The sequence below is a fragment of the Pelophylax lessonae genome (genome assembly GCF_965119305.1).
Source record: "Pelophylax lessonae genome assembly, chromosome: 2".
Taxonomy (NCBI): domain Eukaryota; kingdom Metazoa; phylum Chordata; class Amphibia; order Anura; family Ranidae; genus Pelophylax; species Pelophylax lessonae.
The window spans coordinates 54,029,083-54,041,479 of NC_138769.1; the positions used below are offsets into that span (position 1 = coordinate 54,029,083).

The following is a 12,397-nucleotide window of genomic DNA, read 5'->3' on the forward strand; positions in this document are numbered from 1 at the left end:
ATGTCAGTCAAGGGTCCGATCTGTCCGCCGCAATGTCGCAGTACCGCAAAAAAAAATTGCAGATCGCCCCCATTACGCGTAAAAAAAAAAACAACAAAAATGACAAAAATCTTCCCCTTTGTTAGTAAACGCAATAACTTTTGTGCCAACCAATCAAAATACGCTTTTTGCAATTTTTTTTTACCAAACATAGGTAGCATAAAACAAATTGGCCGAAAATGTTAAAAAATTTTGATTTTTACATTTTTTTGGCGGGAATTTCATATAAAAAAAAGTGAAAAATATTGTTATTTTTGCAAAATTGACGCTCTTTTTTTGTTTATAGCGCATGATCAAAAAAATCGCACAGGTGATCAAATACCACCAAAAGAAAACTCTGTTTGTGGGAAAAAAAGGGCATCAAATTCGTTTAGGTATAGCGTCGCACGACCACGCAATTGTCCGTTAAAGTCACGCAGTGCCGAATCGCAAAATAGGCCCTGGTCAGAAAGGGGGTAAAATCTTCCGGGGCTTAGGTGGTTAACAAAACTTTTTTTAATATAGGAACAAAACATAGGAACGGATTTTAATAAAATAAACAAAATAATTAAAAAATAGGACAACTTTTATAAATCCCTCGCCCCCCATTCTTTGCATCTTTTTGTCTTTGCACTGCATTGAAAAAAAATGAATATATATATATATTATATATCACTTTTGCTTTGGCGTAATAACTGCTCGGTGCTGAAGGGGTTAGGGTCCATAGACACGCCCCTCCCAGGGATTCCCCTCCCTGGACTCTAGGCTGCTGTAGTTCCTCCGTCTCTTCCGGGTTCAGCTGCTGCATAGAACGTGGGCTGGGCCGCCTTATCCAATCACGAATGAGAATTATTTCTCCTGTCACATACCGACCAATCCGGAAAGAAGTGAGAAGCGCCCATTCAGAAGCAGCGTGCTTTCTGCGGACGTCTTATTGGCTGATCGCGCTCGGCAAGGTTAGTGTGTGTCAGGCTGCAGTGTTTGGTGTCGCTGTGCTGCCTCCCTTGGAGTGGATGTGAGTTGTGTGTGGTGGTGTCATGGATGACAGTTTGGGGTGGAGAGTGGAGGGGGGCTGGGTCCAGGGGGTACATACTGTGCCCTGATCCCTGACACGGAGTGCAGCTTACTGGCTGCAGGATGGAGGCACCTCCATGGGATGGAGTTAGTTTCTGTGTTTACCTAAAGAGAACCTGTCCCCTGTGTGCAGGGAGATGTGACTGCTCAGCCAATGAGGTGATGACATGGTGCTGTGCTAGTCTGTTCTCTTACATCTAATACTGATGGCAGATCCCCTGCACCTGTCACATGTTGTGGGTTCATTCAGGATTGGTGAACAGAGGGTGTCAGTATAGTATGAGGCATTCGGAAACTTGTGCCTCATTGGTGTGAGTGAAAGTAAATACTGATGGAGGGATAGGCTGTGTTATGTCACCATGTCCTTATAGATGGATAGGCTGTTTCATATCATATGATTGTCATTATTTCCTATGGATGGGTACATTGTATCAAGTTTCAGTGATGTCACTGTGTTCATATAGATGGATAGGCTGAGTTACATCATGATGATGTCACGATGTCTCTATAGATGGATAGGCTGCATCATGTCGCAGTGACATCACAATGTCCTTATCGATAGACTGCGTCATGTCACAGTAATGTCAACCATTTAATTATGGATAGGTTGTGTCATGTCGCAGGGTCGTCACCATGTCCTTATACATGGATAGGCTGTGTCATGTCGTGGTGACTTCACCATGTCCTTATGGATAGACTGCATCATGTTGCGGTGCTGTCACCATGTTCTTATGGATAGGTTGTCATGTCGCGGTGATGTCACCATGCCTTTATAGATGGATAGGCTGAGTCATGTCACGGTGACGGCACCATGTTCTTATGGATAGGTTGTGTCATGTCGCAGTGACATCACCATGTCCTTATAGATGGATAGGCTGCGTCATGTCGCAGTGATGTCAACCATGTCCTTATGGATAGATTGCGTCATGTCGCTGTGATGTCACCACGTTTTTATGGATCGGTTATGTCATGTTGCGGTGACGTCACCATGTTCTTATGGATAGATTGCGTCATATTGGTTGTGTCATGTTGCGGTGACGTCACCATGTTCTTATGGATAGGTTGTATTATGTTGCGGTGACGTCACCATGCCTTTATAGATGGATAGGCTGTGTCATGTCGCAGTGATGTCAACCATGTCCTTATGGATAGGTTGCGTCATGTCGCAGTGATGTCACCACGTTTTTATGGATCTGTTGTGTCATGTCGCGGTGATGTCAACCATGTTCTTATGGATAGGTTGTGTCATGTCGCAGTGACATCACCATGTCCTTATAGATGGATAGGCTGCGTCATGTCGCAGTGATGTCAACCATGTCCTTATGGATAGATTGCGTCATGTCGCTGTGATGTCACCACGTTTTTATGGATCGGTTATGTCATGTTGCGGTGACGTCACCATGTTCTTATGGATAGATTGCGTCATATTGGTTGTGTCATGTTGCGGTGACGTCACCATGTTCTTATGGATAGGTTGTATTATGTTGCGGTGACGTCACCATGCCTTTATAGATGGATAGGCTGTGTCATGTCGCAGTGATGTCAACCATGTCCTTATGGATAGGTTGCGTCATGTCGCAGTGATGTCACCACGTTTTTATGGATCTGTTGTGTCATGTCGCGGTGATGTCAACCATGTTCTTATGGATAGGTTGTGTCAATGTCGCGGTGACGTCACCATGTCTTTATAGATGGATAGGCTGTGTCATGTCGCAGTGATGTCAACCAAGTCCTTATGGATACGTTGCGTCATGTCGCAGTGATGTCACCACGTTTTTATGGCTAGGTTGTGTCATGTCGCGGTGACGTCACCATGTCTTTATAGATGGATAGGCTGCGTCATGTCGCGGTGATGTCACCATGTCCTTATGGATAGACTGCGTCATGTCGCGGTCTTGTCACCATGTCCTTATGGATAGACTGCGTCATGTTGCGGTGATGGCACCATGTTCTTTTAGATAGGTTGTGTCATGTCGCGGTGATGGCACCATGTCCTTATAGATGGATAGGCTGCGTCATGTGGCGGTGATGGCACCATATCCTTATAGATGGATAGGCTGCGTCATGTCGTGGTGACGTCACCATGTCCTTATAGATGGATAGGCTGCATCATGTCGCGTTGATGGCACCATATCCTTATAGATAAATCAGCTGTGTCATGTCGCCGTGACGGCACCATGTCCTTATAGATGGATAGGCTGCGTCATGTCGCGGTGATGGCACCATGTCCTTATAGATGGATAGGCTGCGTCATGTCGCGGTGACGTCACCGTGTCCCTATAGATGGATAGGCTGCGTCATGTTGCATTGATGGCACCATATCCTTATAGATGGATAGGCTGCGTCATGTCGTGGTGACGTCACCATGTCCTTATAGATGGATCGGCTGCATCATGTCGCGTTGATGGCACCATATCCTTATAGATAAATCAGCTGTGTCATGTCGCCGTGACGGCACCATGTCCTTATAGATGGATCGGCTGCGTCATGTCACGGTGACGTCAGGTTGCTTTATGTCGTGGCTGATGTCACCGTGTCCCTATAGATGGATAGGCTGTGATATGTTGCAGTAATTCATTTGTTTCCCTATAGATAGGCTGTGTTGTGCAGTCCAGGAATTTATTAAACTTTATCTTTATGCCCAAAACTGCTTATTATTTTCTCAGCATATATGATGAAACGTTATAGTGATATAACTGAAGCTTTCCAATCCTCGTCTATCTGTATGATGATATTCAGTTTGCTGTACCACTGGCTATGGAAAATTTCTATGCAGAATGATTCAGGAATGGGAAGGTGGTTGTGCTGCAGGTTCTGAGAAAAGGAATATGTTATTGCTGTAGAAATCCGATGTGTCACTGGTCTTTGCTCTTAGTGAGACATCCCATCCCTCCTTATAATCCACATGCCTATGGGGGGGGGGGGCTTTAAATCCCTAAAGCTGAACACCAAGATATGAAAATACATGAATGCTCTGTATTCTTCCTTGTATCTTGCTGTGCTTTGTGTATTTCCCCCAGATCTGTGCAGTAATCCAGTGTGAGACTTTCCCTCTCTGCAGGAGCTTCCTGTAATAAAGACCGCTCACTGCTGCTCTCTCTCCTTTTGCAGGGTGGCTGGTCTTGTCTCCGCCCCTCCTTTTGTTTTTCTGCAGGAAGCCTGTAGTGAGCGGACCCCTTCCACAGCTCTGCTCTCAGCACATGCTATGTACAGCTTAGTGATGATGTCACTGCTACTTTTACAAGGTAATATCTGGGTTTGTAAAATAATTTGGGGCACACAAAGGGGATTTTTAATGCTTTGTGGCTAGTATGGTATATACTGTAATAATAATAATAAAAAAAAATGGAGATTTGTCCTTTTAAAGCACAAAAAAACCAAAACCCCTTTTATTTATTGTGCCTCGACTGCAAGGGTTAAATGCTTGTTATGTCTAGTGGTGCCAGAATAAGGAGAAATCCTTTATTCCACACTCCAGCAGGGTTCCTCCAGTGGTAAACTGGTCCCCCACATCCTCCTCTTGAAGTGTTTGCATGCTTGCCCCCATCATGTACAATGGAGGGTTAAATGCCCTTCATTGTACAAGATGATACTGAGGGACCTCCTACAGACTGGAACTTTAGCGAGAAAAGGGCAGTGCCAGAGATGGCAGGAGTGGGACACAAAAACTTTAACCATTTGCTTACTGGGCACTTTTACCCCAGTCCTGCCCAGACCAACTTTCAGTGCTGTTGCACTTTAAATGACAATTACGCGGTCATACAACACTGTACCCAAATAAATGTGTTATAATTCTTTTGGGACATATAAAGCTTTCTATTGGTTGTATTTTACTGGTATTTAATCACCACTGAGTTTTATTATTTTCTGATAAATAAACTAAAAAGTTTTCTTAGTAAAATTGTTTGCTAATATGTAATTTATTTTCTTCCCTAATGGGCACTGATGAGGAGGCACTGATGGGCAATACTGACCAGCTTCACCAATGGACGCTGATGAGGTGGTGCTGATGAAGCGGCACTGATGGGCGGCACTGACAAGCATCACTAATGGGCGCTGTTGAGGCTTCACTGATGGGCACTGTTGAGGCTGCACTGATGGGTGCTAATGAGGCAGCACTGATGGGTGGCATTGACAGGCAACACTGATGGGTGGCATTGACAGGCAACACTGATGGGCGGCACTGACGGGCACCCCTGATGGGCGGCACTGACGGGCACCCCTGATGGGCGGCACTGACGGGCACCCCTGATGGGCGGCACTGACGGGCACCCCTGATGGGCAACACTGACAGGCACCCCTGATGGGCAACACTGACAGGCACCCCTGATGGGCAACACTGACAGGCATCCCTGATGGGCGGCACTGACAGGCACCCCTGATGGGCGGCACTGACAGGCACCCCTGATGGGTGGCACTGACAGGCACCCCTGATGGGCAACACTGACAGGCATCCCTGATGGGCGGCACTGACAGGCATCCCTGATGGGCGGCACTGACAGGCATCCCTGATGGGCGGCACTGACAGGCATCCCTGATGGGCGGCACTGACAGGCATCCCTGATGGGCAACACTGACAGGCATCCCTGATGGGCAACACTGACAGGCATCCCTGATGGGCACTGTTGGGGCTGCACTGATAATCGGGACACTTATGATTAGTGCCCTAATTATCAATGTAGATGTCCCCAGTGTGGATTGCCGCTTACCGGCTCTCCTCTCCTCGTGCGCTGTCTCCGGCAAATCCTGTTTACACTATGATCAGACACAGCTGAAAACATGGTAAAGGGCCGCTGTGATTGGCCCTTTATTCTGATCTGTGACCATCTGTGTCTGAAGGACACAGCAATCACAGAGCACTCCCGATGCGCACCCCAGGAGAGGCAGGGTTATGGGAGGGCTTTATTAGATGCCCTCCCAGAAATGTGCGGCTGTGCTGTAACCGACATAGGGTTATAGCATGATCGGCAAGAGGTTAAATAACTTCCTCACTAGCCACAAAGAATATACATCCACTTTGTAAGTACCAAACAGACCCAGATATTACCTTGTATAAGTAGCAGTGACATCATCACCAGGCTGCGCAGAGCTGTGGGAGGGGCCAATCAGCCTTCTGGATTCTCTGGATATGAACCTCTGGATATGACGCTGAGCACGTGCACTCAACCTCTATGGTCGACCATGGCAAGGCCTGTCCTGAGTGGAACCTGTCCTGCTAAACCTCTGTATGGTATTGGCCACTGTGCTGCACCTCAGTTTCAGGGTCTTGGCAATCTTATAGCCTAGCCTCTTTATGTAGAGAAACCATTCTTTTTTTTTCAGATCCTCAGAGAGTTCTTTGCCATGAGGTGCCATGTTGAACTTCCAGTGACCAGTATGAGAGTGCGAGCGATAACACCAAATTCACACCTGAGACCTTGTAACACTAACGAGTCACATGACACCGGGGAGGGAAAATGGCTAATTGGGCCTAATTTGGACATTTTCACTTAGTTGTGTACTTACTTTTGTTGTCAGTGGTTTAGAAATAAATGGCTGTGTGTTGTTATTTTGAAGAGACAGCAAATTGACACTGTTTTTACAAGCTGTACACTCACTACTTTACATTGTAGCAAAGTGTCATTTCTTCAGTGTTGTCACATGAAAAGATAGAATAAAATATTTACAAAAATGTGAGGGGTGTAATAACTTTTGTGAGATACTGTATCAATGACAGATCTGTGGTGTGCTGGCAAATATCTACTATACATGTTCCAGTCTCTAGCTGGTAGTTGCTACAGCTCCTATTATTTTAGAGCCTATCCCGAAAGCGTGTTTGATGGGAATATGGCTAATTAACCATTTAAGCCCCGGAAGATTTTACCCCCTTCCTGACCAGGTCCTATTTTTTGCGATTCGGCACTGCGTGACTTTAACGGACAATTGCGTGGTCGTGTGACGCTGTACCTAAACAAATTTGGCGTCCTTTTTTTCCCACAAACAGAGCTTTCTTTTGGTGTATTTGATCACCTGTGTGATTTTTTTTTTTTTTTTTTTTGATCATGCGCTATAAACAAAAAAAGAGCGTCAATTTTGCAAAAATAGCAATATTTTTCAAATTTTTTTTATATGAAATTCCTCCCAAAAAAAATGTAAAAATCAAATTTTTTTAATAATTTCGGCCAATTTGTTTTATGCTACCTATGTTTGGTAAAAAAAATCGCAAAACGCGTATTTTGATTGGTTTGCGCAAACTTATCGCGTTTACTAATAAAGGGAAAGATTTTTGTAATTTTTGTTGTTGTTTTTTTTTTTTTTTAACGAGTAATGGCGGCGATCTGCGTTTTTTTATTTTTTTGCGGGACTGCGACATTGCGGCGGACAGATCGGACCCTTGACATTTTTGGGGTTACCAGTGACATTTCTACAGTAATCAGTGTTATACATAAGCATTGTTACTGTAAAATTACACTGGCAGTGAAGGGGTTAACTTTTTATGAGAGGGAGTGTGTCCCTAGGGGCGTGATTCTAACTGTGATTGGCTGTGGCTTGAGCTGTAGGAACAGTGATCAACGGTCCTACATAGTAGAACCGTATGATCATTGTTTCTACACAGGGGAGAATGACAGGCGGCTTGTTTACACTAGCCGCCTGACTTTCTCCCTCCCCACCGACAATCGCAGAGTGACCAGCGGACATCGGGTCCCCCAGTCACACGCGCGGGGGGGGTCCGTGACCACGCGGGAGCGCGCGCTCGCTCCCTAGACCCTCACAAGGTAGCGACGTAGATCTACGTCACCCTGCCTGTGAGGGGCTGACTGCCGACGTAAATAGTCGTGCGGCAGTCGGCAAGTGGTTAACTGCTTATACCAGGGTGCTAGGTGTTATCCTGGATTCTGACCTCTCGTTTCCACCCACATTCAATTACTGTCCAAATCTTGCCATAAAATTTCCAAAATATGTCCCTTCTTAACAAATGGCACCATAAAGCTTCTAATTCGGCTCCCTTTTCATTAGCCTAGATTTACATAGATTTACATTACCTGTTCAGTCCATTGTGAAATCTGCTGCTAGACTCATCCACTTTGCCAAGCGTTCAGTGTTCACCCACCATCTCTGCCAATTCCTCCATTAGCTTCCACTCAACCCAGTGAATTCTAACTGCAGAGCCATCCATCCAACTGCCCTAAGCTACAAACCAACCTTGTCTCAAAATATCACCCAAACCATCCTCTTTGTTCTTCTCAAGACCTCCTGCTTTCTAGCTGTCTGGTCACCTTCATGTTTGCATCTAGGACATCTCCAGAGCCTCTCTCTTCTTCTGGAACTCCCTACCCCAGTCTGTTCTACTTTTTCCTACTTTGTCTGCCTTTAGGCCATCCTTGAAAACTCATCTTTTCAGGGAAACCTATCCTGCCTCTACCTAAAGACTGTACTTCTGCTTTCTCCATCAACTTAACCCTCAAAGTTATCACTGTTTTGTATAATTTGCCCTTCCATTTTAGATTGTAGGCTCTCATTAACAATGCAGTCCTTAACCACTTTACCACCGGAGGATTTTGCTGTCTTACGTCCAGGCCACTTTTTGCGATTCGGCGCTGTGCGACTTTAACTGACAATTGCCTGGTCATGCAATGCTGTACCCAAACTAAATTTACGTTCTTTTTTTCCCACAAACAGAGCTTTCTTTTGGTGGTATTTGATCACCTGTGCGATTTTTTTACTTTTTGCGCTATAAACAAAAAAAGAGCGTTTATTTTGAAAAAATAATATTTTTAACATTTTTTTATATGAAATTCCCCCCCAAAAAAATGTTAAAATATATATTTTAATTTTCATTTTTGGCCAATTTGTTTTCTGCTACCTATGTTTGGTAAAAAAAATCACAATAAGGGTATTTGGATTGGTTTGCGCAAAAGTTATTGCGTTTACTAACTAAGGGAAAGATTTCTGTCATATTTGGTGTTTTTTTTTTTTTTTAACGACTAATGGCGGCGATCTGTGATTTTTTTTTTTTTTTTCCGGGACTGTGACATTGCAGCGGACAGATCGGACCCTTGACTGACATTTTTGACACTTTTAGGGGTTCCAGTGACATTACTACAATAATCAGTGCTATAAATATGCACTGTTACTGTAAAAATGACACTGGCAGGAAAGGGGTTAATTTTATTGGAGAGGGAGGGGTTAATGTATGCCTGGTGCTTACTAACGTGTGGGGGGGGAGGTGACTGAGTGACACAAGGACAGATCGCATGTTCAGCTATGCTGAACCCTGCAATCTGTCACTCCTTGTCACTTAGGAGATCCGCCCGCTCTGTTTACACAAGCGGGTGGATCTCCACACTAGATTCCCCGACGATCAGGGAAGAGCAGCGGCGATCGCCACCGCTCCTCCCCTGGCCCGACTCCCGCTGTGACTGAAAACAGCGGGAGGGAGCCTCCGGCAGCGCGCGCGCGCCACCCACAAAGGGCGGAGTCCAGCGACGTAGGTCTACGTCGCTGGACGATAACGAGCCACATTGCTGCAGTAGCAGCAATGTGAGCAGTGTTAAAGTGGTTAAGTGGGGTACACACTAGTAGAAAATCTGCCGAAAATTGCCGCCCGATGTGAAATCGTCCGATTTTTGGCTAGTGTGTACACAACTTTCAGCAGCCGATGCCGACATTTTCAACGAAAAAAAAACGGAGGGACAAACACCAAAATTTTTATCGTCCGTCCCCAGACAACCGATTTTCGTTTAATGTGTATGCAGTACGTCTGTGAAAAATCGGATACGAAAGACCGCGCATGATCTGAAGTTGCTGACAACCCGGAAGTCTAGGAACAAATGTGCCAAAAATAAGAAAAATCGGACGAGAAATTTTGTGAACATTTATGCAATGTCGACTAAAAACGGTAAAAACGGTAATGAACGCTGAGAATACAGAGAAAAATCGGAGGATATTTCGTCCGATTTTCGTCAAGTGTGTACGGCCCTTTACCCTCTTGTCTTGCATTGTATTATAACTGTACTGTCTCTCTTTACTTTGTAAATCACTGTGCAAACAGTTGGCACTATACAAATCCTGAATAATAATACAGTGCAAGGGCCTACCTGATTGGATTTGGATTGAATTGTTTTTTGGGAAGCCCCCTGTACTACATACTTGTTGGAAAAGTTTGTATCGTGTTGCCAGCTTAAGATGAAAGATGCCAGCAGGTTTTGAATCCAAAGGTGCCCACCCAGATTTGAGATTATGTGTTAGCTTTCTGCTGTAGAATAGGTTTTTATCCTTTTGGACTTTGCATTATAATTTTTTATTTTCTGTTTTTAGAGCAGGATTTGATGAGGCTAGAAGGAACGTTTACCCTCTGGGCTCTTGGCATCTGTCACCCGTATGGCACCGACCCGAGGGCACTGACACGCCCTCCCTTCCGTCCACCAGGCCATTGAACGTCATGCTCATTACCCTCTGCTACGTATACTTGTGGCTACGCTACCGGTCCTCCCACGCTTTACTGATCAGGAGCTGCGTGCGCCAGTTCCATAGAACCAGCTCCTTCACGTTTTGCACCCATCCTCGGGAAAAGGAGAAAAAGATCCATAGAGGCGCACAGGGTTCCGGTGAGGATAAGTTCTGCCTTCATTTGGGCAACAAAGCCTTCTTCATTGAAAGTGCCCAGGTATTTTTTGTTTTCTCATTTGTAAATCCTACCTCTAGGGTGGCATAAGCTTTTCAGGGCCTCTCCACTTCTACTCCTTCTTGTATACTATTCCTTCTTCATGTACTTGTTTGTTGCTGTTCTGCTGTCCTTTGTAGTTTTATTGCAATGTCTTCCGAAATATTGTTGGTTGTGTATTACCTACAGTGCCTTGCGAAAGTATTCGGCCCCCTTGAACTTTTCGACCTTATGCCACATTTCAGGCTTCAAACATAAAGAAATAAAACTGAAATTTTTTTTTGAAGATTCAACAACAAGTGGGACACAATCATGAAGTGGAACGAAATTTATGGATATTTCAAACTTTTTTAACAAATAAAAAACTGAAAAATTGGGCGTGCAAAATTATTCAGCCCCCTTAAGTTAATACTTTGTAGCGCCACCTTTTGCTGCGATTACAGCTGTAAGTTACTTGGGGTATGTCTCTATCAGTTTTGCACATCGAGAGACTGAAATTTTTGCCCATTCCTCCTTGCAAAACAGCTCGAGCTCAGTGAGGTTGGATGGAGAGCGTTTGTGAACAGCAGTTTTCAGTTCTTTCCACAGATTCTCGATTGGATTCAGGTCTGGACTTTGACTTGTCCATTCTAACACCTGGATATGTTTATTTGTGAACCATTCCATTGTAGATTTTGCTTTATGTTTTGGATCATTGTCTTGTTGGAAGACAAATCTCCATCCCAGTCTCAGGTCTTTTGCAGACTCCATCAGGTTTTCTTCCAGAATGGTCCTGTATTTGGCTCCATCCATCTTCCCATCAATTTTAACCATCTTCCCTGTCCCTGCTGAAGAAAAGCAGGCCCAAACCATGATGCTGCCACCACCATGTTTGACAGTGGGGATGGTGTGTTCAGGGTGATGAGCTGTGTTGCTTTTACTCCAAACATAACGTTTTGCATTGTTGCCAAAAAGTTTGATTTTGGTTTCATCTGACCAGAGCACCTTCTTCCACATGTTTGGTGTGTCTCCCAGGTGGCTTGTGGCAAACTTTAAACGACACTTTTTATGGATATCTTTAACCACTTAAGCCCCGGAAGATTTTACCCCCATTCCGACCAGGGGGTATTTTGCGATTCGGCACTGCGTGACTTTAACGGACAATTGCGCGGTCGTACGACGCTGTACCTAAACGAATTTGGCGTCCTTTTTTTCCCACTAACAGAGCTTTCTTTTGGTGGTATTTGATCACCTGTGCGATTTTTTGATCACGCGCTATAAACAAAAAAAGAGCGTCAATTTTGCAAAAATAGCAATATTTTTCACATTTTTTTATATGAAATTCCCCAAAAAAAAATTTAAAAATCAAAATTTTTTTACTTTTTCGGCCAATTTGTTTTATGCTACCTATGTTTGGTAAAAAAAATTGTAAAAAGCGTATTTTGATTGGTTTGCGCAAAAGTTATCGCGTTTACTAACAAAGGGAAAGATTTCTGTCATTTTTGTTGTTTTTTTTTTTTAACGTGTAATGGCGGCGATCTGCGTTTTTTTTTTTTTGCGGTACTGCGACATTGGGGCGGACAGATCGGACCCTTGACTGACATTTTTGACACTTTTGGGGTTACCAGTGACATTTCTACAGTAATCAGTGCTATATATATGCACTGTTACTGTAAAAATACA

General features: G+C 44.3%; 1 protein-coding gene across 1 annotated transcript in view; it reads left to right on the plus strand.

Moving 5' to 3' along the window:
* The first annotated feature begins 975 nt into the window (after positions 1-975).
* HLCS (holocarboxylase synthetase) overlaps positions 976-12,397 on the plus strand; it is a 294,423-nt gene continuing 283,001 nt past the window's right edge. Inside the window, exons 1-2 of the mRNA XM_082247766.1 lie at positions 976-1,033; positions 10,390-10,738. Coding sequence (XP_082103892.1) covers positions 10,514-10,738 — 225 coding nt within the window. The 5' untranslated portion in view covers positions 976-1,033; positions 10,390-10,513. The remainder of the gene's footprint in view (positions 1,034-10,389; positions 10,739-12,397) is intronic.